This window comes from Bombus vancouverensis, chromosome 12, assembly GCF_051014615.1.
Source record: "Bombus vancouverensis nearcticus chromosome 12, iyBomVanc1_principal, whole genome shotgun sequence".
NCBI classification, from domain to species: domain Eukaryota; kingdom Metazoa; phylum Arthropoda; class Insecta; order Hymenoptera; family Apidae; genus Bombus; species Bombus vancouverensis.
Window position 1 is genome coordinate 11,183,830 of NC_134922.1, and position 13,515 is coordinate 11,197,344.

The 13,515-nt window shown below is 35.9% G+C and overlaps 2 protein-coding genes across 2 annotated transcripts; both read left to right on the top strand.

The window, feature by feature from the left end:
- The first annotated feature begins 1,817 nt into the window (after positions 1–1,817).
- LOC117155039 (facilitated trehalose transporter Tret1-like) lies at positions 1,818–7,186 on the top strand. Its single transcript, XM_076623508.1, has 4 exons — positions 1,818–2,153; positions 4,192–4,309; positions 4,917–5,964; positions 6,421–7,186. The coding sequence occupies exons 1-4, from the start codon at positions 1,818–1,820 to the stop codon at positions 7,184–7,186; spliced, it is 2,268 nt and encodes a 755-aa protein (XP_076479623.1).
- Positions 7,187–9,869: 2,683 nt separating this feature from the next.
- LOC117155040 (facilitated trehalose transporter Tret1-like) lies at positions 9,870–13,515 on the top strand. The gene is made up of 3 exons (XM_033330581.2): positions 9,870–9,887; positions 10,756–10,873; positions 11,724–13,515. The coding sequence occupies exons 1-3, from the start codon at positions 9,870–9,872 to the stop codon at positions 13,409–13,411; spliced, it is 1,824 nt and encodes a 607-aa protein (XP_033186472.2). The 3' UTR covers positions 13,412–13,515.

A 13,515-nucleotide genomic window follows, 5' to 3' on the forward strand; every position in this document is an offset into this window, starting at 1 on the left:
TTCAATTTTTATATTATGGGAAATATGTATCATAAACATTTGGCATTCGACTGTTCTAACGTTACAATTAGGATATTTCCTAGATATAATATGTACAAAAATATTATTGTTCCTATGTCGGAATATTTAAAATTAATTCGTTACATTTAAACATATAACAAGGAGAATTAGAAGTGTTTATGTGTTGAAATTATGTCGACTGTATGTAAAGGGGAAGTAGCCCCAGAAGTACCCAGTATGGTTGTGGCAGTCGTGTAAATCGAACAAATCAATACGAAATCCGCAAATCGCGAGATTCAGTGTAAAGATTTCTTACAGTTGTTCTTTTTTTGCAATAGATAACTACCCATGATCATTCGTGCATTTCTTAAATAATTATGAGTGAACTGGATTCTACAAATTGAATTATTGAAAATCTATCGTGATTATATAATTGCGTAAAAGTACTTATTTTTGGCAACATGTCCCAGCGTAGGACGGTAAGCAGTTAATATGATTATACAATATATATTTTTAAAATAAACCACTAGAAATTAAATATCGCAGAGCAACAAATTCTAATTGAATGAGAATATAAAAAAAGCGTTCGTTTGAGATACCTATTTCCAGCGAATTTTACTATTATTCTTTTATTTCCAAATAACAGATAAGAATCCATAGCAATTAAAGTTTTGATTCCTACGACTCGATTAAAAGTTTTGGCAAATAATGGAATGTATCAACATATCGTGTAGATATTTAAAAGTCACAATAATCTTAAATCTTTGACCTTGTGTCTTGATCGATCGTGATCATTTAAAATTTTGAATCTTTCAGCCTGATTTAAACTGTCACGACCCACCAAAACATAAAGTTCAAAGCTTAAAGCTGTTACGTCTTATAAATATCGAATCATATTCGAAGGTTCAAACGGTTCTTCGGTATTATCTATACATGTTAATATATTTCATTATTTAGAAAAGATATTTAAGAAACGTATAAAATCCTTTCAAATTATCATTGATTTGGAGGACACTCATAGGAAATGATTTTAGAAGAAAGTTGTCAAAAACACAAATAACCTTTAGCAAACGTCAGTGAAAATCTCAAGTATCGTCTTCTATCTATAATGACATCAAATTATATCAAGCATATTTTAATACTGTTGATAGAAATATCAGAAATTGTATTTCTATTAAGATAGGTAAAAGAACATTTTTCAATTCTTTTGAAAAAATATTAATATTTAAATACTTATTACCACTAGGTTTACGGGGCCCATCAATTTGACGGATTTCAAACTTCGAAATGAAATATCTGAAAAATGTTACCCATTTTGCATCGTAAATTAATCGTTCCATCTACAGAATTTATACACACAATTATTTTTTCCTGGGCTTTCTAATGTTTTAAATCTGTATGTAGTATACCTATCTCTAAAACCCGTCAAATTGACGGGCTAGCTGATTTCATAAACAAACCGATTTTCAAAGACTGTGCAACGGTTTCAGTTATTGTAGACATTTCCCATTATTTTATCCGCTTATTATAAGTATTTACAATAGGATAATTGAATGTGATCACAGTATTTTCTTTTTTTGATCAATCCTCCGTTTCTAGCAATTATGAGTAAATCCAAGAGATATAATAAGATATTGAACATAATTGTCAACATCAATGAAGATCGTTCTGAGGACACCTCCGAAGAAGATCAATATGAATTAGGCCAAAGCGAAGCTGACAACGAAAGTTCTGAATACACTGAAAGTGGAGAGATACAATGACCTTCGGGTAGTGAAGATGAAAACTTCTTGAAAGTGTGTCGGTACAAGAGAAAGATGCGTATTTTTTCTAGTTCTAACTTCGAGGATGAAAGAACGAGTATTCCAAGCACATCTCAAAATGTAATGGGTGAAATTGAAATTGCAATTGACAAGACACAGTGGATAAAAGTGAAAGCAGGCAGATCTAGGGGTAGGATGCCCGTTCGTATGATATTCAAGGATATCGCAGGACCTACTGGCTATGCTAAGAGAAATATTATGTCGGGTTCTATAACTAGTTCTTTCGAATTGATAATTGACAGACACATAATGGAACACATAAAAGATTGCACTGAAACCGAGACTCATCGAGTTTTGAAAAAAGACGGACAATCACAGTTGCTGAGTTACGTAGTTTTCTAAGAATTCTATATGCCCGGGGCGCATGTGAAGCGAGATCATTGAAAGCCTCCGAAAGATTACAAACAGATAAATTTGTGCTAATATCCGAAATATAGAACAGATTTACAAGTAATAGCCAGGCTTGTTACAAGCCATATGAAAATGTCTTAATAGATGGCCAATTATTTCCAACGAAAGCCCGATGCAAGTTTACGCAATATATGCCGAATAAGCCTTATAAATTTGGCATTACGTTTTGGTTTGCAGTGGACGTCCAAACAGAATATATTTCGAATGGTTTCTCTCATATAGGGAAAGATGAAACTCTATGTTCAGGGGAAAAAAGGACAAGATGACTTTGTTTCCTTCAAATTTATATAAATCAGGAAACTGTACTCTTACTGTATATAAAAGTAAGCCTAACGTAAAAGTCCTCCTTCTAAGGACCAAACATACAGGTATACAAGTAGAAGGCAATCATAAACGTGTTCCAGAAACCATTGCTTTTTATAATAAAACAAAGTTTGGTGTGGACGTCGTTGACCAGAGTTTCCGATGGCCCTTTCAAGTTTTTTTTTCAATATTTTAGATTTGGCAGCGATAAACGCGTGGATATTGTGTAAAGAGTGCACCGGATGGAAAATATCCAGAAAGGAGTTCATATTTTGTCAAAGATCAGACGCTTCATTTCTGCCACTTTCAACGTCCGAAGTGCGAAAAAGTTGCCAAGTGGACTACTGCAAAAAAAATAGAAGCAACATTTTGCAATTGTTGTATATATTGCGAAAAGACCGTACGCGGAAAATGCACAAACAAAATTCAGTATATTTGTAAAAAATGTGCTCAATAAATATGATTACCCTATAGCGTTAATGTTATTGTTATCATTTCCGTGATAGTATAAAAAAAGACTTTCTACTTATTAATAACTTATTTAAAAGTGCAGCCTAATATTGTTCAATTCAGACTTAATTTGAATAAATCGATTTTTTAAAGAAAATACATATTTTCGTTTACCCGTCAATTTGGCGGATCCTCGTAGAAATAGGTATATAAGAAACGCCCGTAAACCTAGTGTTAAAAAGAAATAACTGTAGCGGCACGCGACAGTAAACATTCCAACAGTTTCTGTCCCGTGGCTCGCCACATACAGACCCTATTCTTCGGGCAAGATGATTACCGGATGTCGATGCATCTCCACAGTACATGTTCAGCTAGCCGGAGGATCCGCTATAAATCTTAGGATTTAGTTAACTAAGGTCCTTCAAACGGACAAACAGTCTTTATCTTAACAGTCCCTAAATCTATCACCTACTACGGGAATATACGGGAAATCTGCTTTTCTCACGAACAACGCTTCCCGCTAGCAACTTTCTCTCAAGAGCGGTTAGCATCCTTCTTCAACCACCAACATAGAAATTAACCAATTAACAGGAACGTCCATTTCCCTCACTTTCCTAACGAAGGCTTTCGTCGACGAATCCGATAATCTCGTGTCCTTAGAGACACCCCATCATAGTTTTCCTCTGTAGCATCATCGTGACGGAAAGTCATTCTCTCGCCAGGTCTCATTAGCGAGTTACATAGCGTGTTTACGCTCGGTGAATATTCTACGTTTTAACAAAGAGTTAGTTTAGTAATACTTGTACCGTAGACAAGCTAGTTGAGTATAAGTTAGACTTTGGAAGAAAGCGCATTTTGTTATCTCGTTAACCGCGAATTCGTTATTGAACCTGGGATCATAGTCATTAGCATCTCGAGTATCTAATTACTACGGTTAACTGTCAAATTCGGTAATAATCATATTTGTACTAGTAAATATCTTCTCTATTGCATAACAACAATGTGTAATCCAAATGAAGATTCGTTACACGCCCCTAACCCTAATCATAATGTGAACCCGACAGATATATAAAAAACGCCCGAAAACGTAGTGTTAATATCTGTTCCGTGGTTTGGAATTTATGTTGCTCAAAAGTTTAATTAGACTACCTAATTAGCAAAAGAATTATGATTTCTATTCTTAACAAAGGTATCTGTTTTCCAGATTCACAGAAGATTGAATCAGGGCGATGGTTTAGATCCTGACGGTTTATCACTGCCAAGAAAAGCTTCTTGTTGTTTCTGCGAATCACGATGGCGGCAATGCCTAGCATGTTATTTCGGTTAGTTTTCACTCTTGATATTACGTCAGGTATTTATTTGTAATTTTAATACGCAGAATACAATTTCCTTTCCTTCCCCGAATCGATGTTTCATAGTGGTGTTCGTGAATTATTTCTCACTTTCGTACCACCGCTTAAACTTGCATTTCTATTCCATCCTACATTACGATAAATTTAACATTTCGATTCTGATATTCATCGCACTGATGCTTTATTATAACATAAACCGAGTGCAGACTTTTATATATTTATGAGAAATCTAAAATCAAAAAAATGTACATTATTACACATTAATACACCAATACTTATCGCAAGTCTCTAATAAATTTCACTCCATGTAGTATTTTACTTAATGCACATATAATGCGAATGGACAGATTAATAACAGAATAACAGATTAATAATAAAATAGCTAAGAAATAAAACTAGTGGAAGCATTTCATCTAACATCTAACATATGTATTAATTATAAATATATTAACAGTATATATTAAAGATATAAATTTGCGTAAATATTCGCAGTGTAATTATAAAACAACCGCACTACAATTACCATATGCTACAATTACCATATGCTATGTATAGCATTACCTGTTTCTCATTGCAGCAACGCTAACCATGTTCGTAGTCGGTACAATCAACGGATGGACAGCGATTTCTTTTCATTATTTAATAGCCGTGACCGGCAGCGTGCCGCTAATGTTAACACACGACGAATATTCATGGATCGTTTCTTTCACAATAGTTGGTTCAATAATCGGTGCACTTGTGGCTGCCCAGTTGGCCGATCGCAGCGGTCGTAAACAATGCCTCCTTGTATGCAGCATAATGTTCACCGTAGGCTGGTTCATCATCTACGAAGCAACTTCCGTGCCAATGCTATACTTTGCTCGGTTGATTCTCGGTATAGGCGTAGGTATTGCCCACACGATAAATCCCATGTACGTGTCAGAAGTCGCCAACAGGAACCTCAGAGGCGCCCTAGGTACTCTAATTGCAATCAACGCATTAAAGGGGTCACTGCTAACCTGTACCCTAGGACTTTTCCTGACGTACAAGTCACTCCTCACGGTTCTTGTAATAATATCTTTTATATCTCTCTTCTCGAACACGTGTTTCCCCGAAACTCCGTATTTCTTGTTGGCAAAAGGTCGAAAGCAGCAAGCACGTAAGTCGATAGCATATTACAAAGGCATCGCAGATCCTCACAGAGAGGAATTCGAACTACAACCTCAATGCGCACAAACCAGACACGAATTACATCAACAAGTCAGATACGAATTACTCCAACAATCCACGAGCGATTTACACTCACAATCAAGAAGCAATTTACCCTCACAATCCACATGCGAAGCACACTCGGACCCCATACGGGAAGTAGACATAGAAGCCACGTCCGATTTACACTTACCATCCAGTAGCGACTCACATGCACAATCCATATCCTCAGTACACTCAACAGTCATATGCGAAGTACACACACAACCCACGGGCGAATCACGCGTAGAATACTCGCGCGACTCGCCCAGATTACCACCCCAAACCTCGCGCGAATTACATTCACAATTCACAAGCGACTTACACCGACCAACCACAAGCCAAGTACACAGGCCCTCGACAAGCGAAATACACCCAGAAGCAACAAGCGAAATACACCCAGAAACCACAAGCGAAATACATCCAGAAACCACAAGCGAAATACACCCAGAAGCAACAAGCGAAATACACCCAGAAACCACAAGCGAAATACACCGACCATCCACAAGCGAAGTACACCGACCATCCACAAGCGAAGTACACCGACCATCCACAAGCGAAGTACACCAACCATCCACAAGCAAAGTACACCGACCATCCACAAGCGAAGTACACCGACCATCCACAAGCGAAGTACACCGACCATCCACAAGCGAAGTACACCGACCATCCACAAGCGAAGTACACCGACCATCCACAAGCAAAGTACACCGACCATCCACAAGCGAAGTACACCGACCATCCACAAGCGAAGTACACCGACCATCCACAAGCGAAATACACTCAGACGACTCATACGAAATGCTCCCAGACCGCACATGCGAAATACTATCACGATCCAATGAGTATTTACGCAAATGGGCTGACATAGATGAGATACACGTAGATATCACTAAATATAACTGGTCAACCAAGTTGCGAGCAATACTACAACGAAGCAACAGGAAAGCTCTGTTTATCATGCTTGGCTTGACCATGGCACAACACCTTAGCGGAAACTACATCACTACGCAGTATCTGAAAGTGTTGCTCAGCAAAGCAGCGATCGCTCTCAATCCATACAAAACGACGCTTGCGATCCACATTATCAGCATTCTATCTGGCGGATTCACCATCGCAACAGTGGAATATCTTGGAAGAAGAACACTTTTGATTATGTCTACGCTTGGAACGTGTTGTCCATTGATTATTTTAGCAAATTATCTTCTCCTAGTTGAACATAAGTTTGACGTTTCCATCAGCTCTATTCCCATATCCAACTTAGTTACACAGCAAATAATGTTTCAAATTGGTTTAGGTACGTTACCCAATGTTCTCCGATGCGAATTATTTCCTGCGGAACTAAGAGGCTTTGTTGGTGCCATCATTGTGATTTTCGATGGTATAATTGGTTTTATGGTGTCGAAACTGTATCAAGTGATTACTAATAATATAGGATCGTATGCGATTTACATGATCTTCGGGGCATCATGCTGTTTGGCATTTATGATGGTGATCATATGGATACCGGAAACGAAAGGAAAGAAATATCGCGAGATTGAAGCGCTTCTATATGGTGAAAATTTTAATTCTTTGAATGAAGAAGTTAGCAACGATGAAATGGATAGTCGTAGAATATGACAGGAAAAATTGCACTGTACATCCATGGCACGGTGTCTACTTACTCGGAATATTTTATTTCTCATTTTTAATAGTATAGCGACAAAGATTTTCAATTTTATAACGATATGCAATTTCTGTAGTAACGGAGTTTTATACGTTTCTAAGTGTAATATTAGAAATGTGTCTAACAAAGCTGATGGTCATTTACAAACATATGCATCGTATAAATTGACTTGCATTGAACTTAGAGGAACACATGTTCTCAAACTAAACTTTTTATCCATTTCATAACACGAAAAATATCAATTAACTCGAGATAATTGAACAACAGTTTGCAAAAGTAAGAAAAGTAATATATTAAAGAATGACAAGGTGACATAATACTGACAAGAACAATTTTTAATATCACAGCTGTTACCTATGCTGTTATTTTTTGTGTTGCAATATATAACATATGTATATCACATATACATATGCTAATATTGTCACAATAAACAGCAGGTATGCTGAAAAAGTCAGTATTTATGGTGAAATTAATATAATATAATTAACATAACACATTGATAATAAGTACTCCTATTACATTGTGGTTGTCGCTGATAATCATATGTATATACATATGCAATTATATATATATATGTAAGACATGGTCTCTTCGGCGTTATAATATAGTTATTAATGAAAAATATTTGAATATGTCAGTTCGAATATTACAGTAATTACTGTATTATAACATAGTGATAAATACCTAACCTTGTCCAATAGAAATTCCATCGAACTGTTGAATGTTATCTTCAGTAAATAATGGCTATAATAATAGTGCTCACTTCAGAAATTTGTAATATTTCCTACCTTTAATATACGATAATTGACGCGAAAAATTAAATATCTACAATTTTATAAATTTTTGTCTATCAACAATTATGTATTTATTGTATATCTTTTAAACAAATATCTTTCTTATTAAAAAGCTACAAGAAACATGGAAACATTACTATCTATATATAAAATCACAAACAAGATATTGAATGTTCTATTTTATTTGAGTTATATTATAGACGAATTTATTACAGACACCCCTAGTGGAAATTAATTACAGGAGTCCGAATGAAGACGATTCAACTGTAATACCAAATACCGCTAAGGTCCTAAACCTGCGTCATGCTAGATCGGTTAAGTCGAGAACGATATTAACATGGTAAGAAAACCACCGAGTTCACTGGGTAAATTACTCGGAATACCAACTTTCTCTTCTACGGTAACATCACCCCCTCTTTTTCCCCAAAAAATTACTGATTTTGCATAAAAGAATTCGGACAAATCCTTTTTTGCCATTCATTTGAAAAATATTAGTTCCTTGATCGTTATGGAAAACAAACAACAAAAACATCTTGAAGAACGATCGAAGCGGAAATTAAAGATTAAAACTGAAAGTAAAGGTCGAGTTAAACCTAAAACTAAATTACAGTTATATTATAATTCTCTGTGAGATGGTAATTTGTATATGTATCGATATTTCACACATTCCCTATTATAAAAACGCGACTAGACGTGACAATACATGGGACTTTGTGTCCCGTGAAATACCGACATCGAAAAATATCAGTGTTTTTCATGCTCCCTACGATTCATAACGCTGCGTCGCGACGATTCTAATTATCTGAAAAGGGTACTCGCTAATGAAAATGAAGAGGAAACTTCCGCAAGTAAAGGTTGGATATTTTAATAATAAAAAATAATCTATGCTCTCAAATCCACCGAATGACAAAATTCGCAATCACTTAGTTGCAAACTAAGTCAATGTATACAAGAGTCCGGTGATTCTTTGAGTCGTGAGCCTGAACGCAATATTATTCGATATAATTCAGACGAGTGCACAAGGAATCGAGCAATACTGTATACATTCACAAAAATTATAGATACGATGTAAGTGTACCGTGTGCACGGAGATGCAGATGCATGGAGGGAAAATGATTTGGGCGAAGCATTTCTCTACTGAGGAAATTTCAAACGAAGAAGTGTTTCGACACGTAAGAGATCGTAGAAAATACGACAGTTGCAGTGAGAAACATCGAAATAGAGCGAAAGTAACGAGAAAAAGAGTTGCCGCGATAAAGGAAGCTACGCTCCAAGAAATTAAAGATAATTCAAATGCTAGATTATTATCGCAACGTAGACGATGCAGCAACATAGAACAAAAATAATTAATAGTCGGAGCAGTGCAATTATTTTTGCTCATTTCAATTTTTATATTATGGGAAATATGTATCATAAACATTTGGCATTCGACTGTTCTAACGTTACAATTAGGATATTTCCTAGATATAATATGTACAAAAATATTATTGTTCCTATGTCGCAATATTTAAAATTAATTCGTTACATTTAAACATATAACAAGGAGAATTAGAAGTGTTTATGTGTTGAAATAATGTCGACTGTATGTAAAGAGGAAGTACTCCTAGAAGTACCCAGTATGGTTGTGACACTCGTGGAAATCGAACAAATCAATACGAAATCCGTAAATCACGAGATTCAGTGCAATGATCTTTTACAGTTGTTCTTTTTTTTGCGATAGATAACTACCCATGATCATTCGTGCATTTTTTAAATAATTATGAGTGAACTGGATTCTACAAATTGAATTATTGAAAATCTATCGTGATTATATAATTGCGTAAAAATACTTATTTTTGGCAACATGTCCCAGCGTAGGACGGTAAGCATTTCATATGATTATACAATATATATTTTTGAAATAAACAGTTAGAAATTAAATATCGCAGAGTAACAAATTCTAATTGAATGAGAATATAAAAAAAGGGTCCGTTTGAGATACCTATTTTCAGCGAATTTAACTATTATTCTTTTATTTCCAAATAGAGATACGAATCCATAGCAATTAAAGTTTTGATTCCTACGACTCGATTAAAAGTTTTGGCAAATAATCAAATGTATTAACATATCGTGTTGATATTTAAAAGTCACAATAATCCGAAATCTTTGACCTTGTGTATGGATCGATCGTGATCATTTAAAATTTTGAATCTTCCACCCTGATTTAAACTGTCACGACCCACCAAAACATAAAGTTCAAAGCTTAAAACTGTTACCTCTCATAAATATCGAATCATATTCGAAGGTTCAAACGATTCTTCGGTATTATCTATACGACATGTTAATATAATTCATTAATTTCAAAAAATATTTAAGAAATATATAGAAACCTTTCAGATGATTATTAATTTGGAGGACAATCAAAGGAAATGATTTTAGAAGAAAGATGTCGAAAGCATAAATAACCTTTAGCAAACGTCAGTGGAAAACTCAAGTTCGTCTTCTATCTATAATAACATCAAATAACATCAAGCATATTTTAATGCTGTTGATAGAATACCATAAATTGTATTTCTATTAAGAAAGGAGAAAGAAAATTTTTTAATTGCTTTGAAGAAATATTAATATTTAAATACTTCTTAATAGCTTTTCCGTGATTTGGAATTTATATTCGCTCAAAAGTTTGATTAGACTATCGGATTAAGATGGAATTATGATTTCTATTCATAACAAAGGTATCTGTTTTCCAGGCTCCCAGCAGATTGTCTGAGGGCAGTGGTTTGGGTCGTGTCGTTTTATCACTGCAAGAAACAGCTCGTAGGCTGTGCAACCGAAAATTCCGGCGGCAATTCCTAGCATGTAGTATCGGTTAGTTTTCACTCTTGATATTACGTCATGTATTTATCTGTACTTTTAATACGCAGAATGCAATTTCCTTTCCTCCCCTCGATAGTGATGTTCCTAAATTATTTCTCACTTCTATTTACTTGCGTACCATCGTTTAAAGTTGCATTTCTATTCCATCCTACATTACGATAAATTTAACATTTCGATTCAGATATTCATCGCACTGATGCTTTCTTATATCATAAACCAAGTGCGGACTTTTATATATTTATGAGAAATCTGAAAGCAAAGAAATGTACATTATTACACATTAATACACCTATACTTATCGCAAGTCTCTAATAAATTTTACTTCATGTAGTATCTTACTTAATGCACATATAATGCGAATGGATTAACAGATTAATAATAAAATAGCTAAGAAATAAAACTAGTGGAAAGCATCCGTGCTAACATAGCGAAGAGTCCATTTACTTATAGCCTGCGGTATGTATTAATTATAAATATAATAGTGTTAAGCTACACAGAGGTTTCGGTAAAATAAATAATTTACTTTATTCACACATAACAGCTATACATATATATTACACTCTGAAGACCTCGATTACCTTCTTACACGCACGCATGTTGTCAATAGACTATTCGAGATTCAACTAACAGCTACCAATCGTCTTTTGTCTCACCTGAGACCTGGACGTCCTCTGACGCTTACACACACATTTACATGTTCAGTGTAAATGTATCATCTACCTAACAATTAGTAGTATATATTAAAAATACAAATTTGTGTAAATATTCGCAGTGTAATTATAAAACGACCGCACTACAATTAACAAATTCTATATATAGCATTAACTGTTTCTCATTCCAGCAACGATAACCATGGGCTTGGTCGGTACAGTCAACGGATGGATAAAGATTTCACTTGCCCACCTAACAACTGGAAGCGGCGACGTGCCGCTAATGATAACAGAGGACGAATCTTCATGGGTCGCTTCTTTGACAGTACTTGGTTCAATGATCGGTTCACTTCTGGCTACCCAGTTGGCCGATCGCATCGGTCGTAAATACTGCCTCCTTGTATGCAGCACAATGTTCACCATAGGCTGGTTAATCATCTGCTTCGCATCATCCGCGCCAATGCTATACCTTGCTGGGGTGACTTTAGGTATAGGCATTGGTATTGCCCACACGATAAATCCCATGTTCGTATCAGAAGTCGCCGACATCAAATACAGAGGATCTATAGGTGTTCTAATCGCAGCGAACGTAAATTCGGGGATACTACTAACCTACGCACTATCAGTATGGCTGACGTACAAGTTACAGCTGGCGCTTCTTGTAATAATATCCCTTATATCCATCTTGACGACCTTGTACTTCCCCGAAACTCCGTATTTCTTGGTGGCAAAAGGTCAAAAGGAGCAAGCATGCAAGTCGATAGTATATTACAAATGCATCGAAGATCCTGACAAAGTGAAAATGGAACTACGTACTCTACGCGATCAAGTCAGACACGAATTACACCAACAAGTCAGATACGAATTACTCCAACAATCCACGAGCGATTTACACTCAGAATCAGGACGCGATTTACCCCCACAATCCAGAAGCGATTTACCATCACAATCCAGAAGTGATTTACCCTCACAATCCACATACGTAATACATTCAGAAGTCGTAAGTGAAGAACACCAGCAACCCACAGGTGAATTACGCCCACAATCCTTGCGCGAATTACACTCACAATCTAGAAGCCATTTACGCAAACAATCCAGTGTGGATTTACAAGAATCAACGGACATACCTGAGACATACATGGAGTTATCTAAATATACCTGCTTAGACAAGCTGCGAGCAATACTACAACGAAGCAACAGGAATGCTCTGTTTATCATGCTTGGCTTGATCATGGCACAACAACTTAGCGGAAACTTCTCCGTTACGGAGTACCTGGAACAAGACATTGACAGAAAATGGGCCACTTTCAGTCCGCAGGATGCGATGATTTTTGTCCAGGTTGTCCGCTATGTATCTGGCTATATAGCCATGCTAATAGTGACACATTGTGGAAGAAGGAAACTTTTGATTGTGTCTACGATGGGGTCATGTCTTTCATTGATTATTTTTGCAGGTTGTCTTTTCTTAGATCAACATAACTTTGACCACCCCACCTTCACTATTGTTTCCATTCATTTCTTAAGTGGGTATCAATTATTGTTTCAAATTGGTTTGGGACTGTTACCCAATGTTCTCCTATGCGACTTATTTCCTACGGAACTAAAAGGCATTGTTGGTGCCATCGTTGTCATTTTCAATGGTATAGTTGGCTTTACCGCGACGAAACTGAATCAAGTGATTATCGAGAATGTAGAATGGCATGCGATTTTCACTATCTTCGCAACATTATGCAGCTTGGCATTTCTGATGGTGTTCATATGGGTACCGGAAACAAAAGGAAAAACATATAACGAGATTGAAGCGCTTCTAGCGGGTGAAAATTTGAATTCATCGAATGAAGAAGTTAGCAGCGATGAAATGGATAGTCGTGAAATATGACAGGAGAAAATGCACTGACAATCCATAGCACGGTGTCTCCATACTCGGAATATTTTATTTCTCATTTTTATTAGTATAACGATAAAGATCTACAATTTTATCAC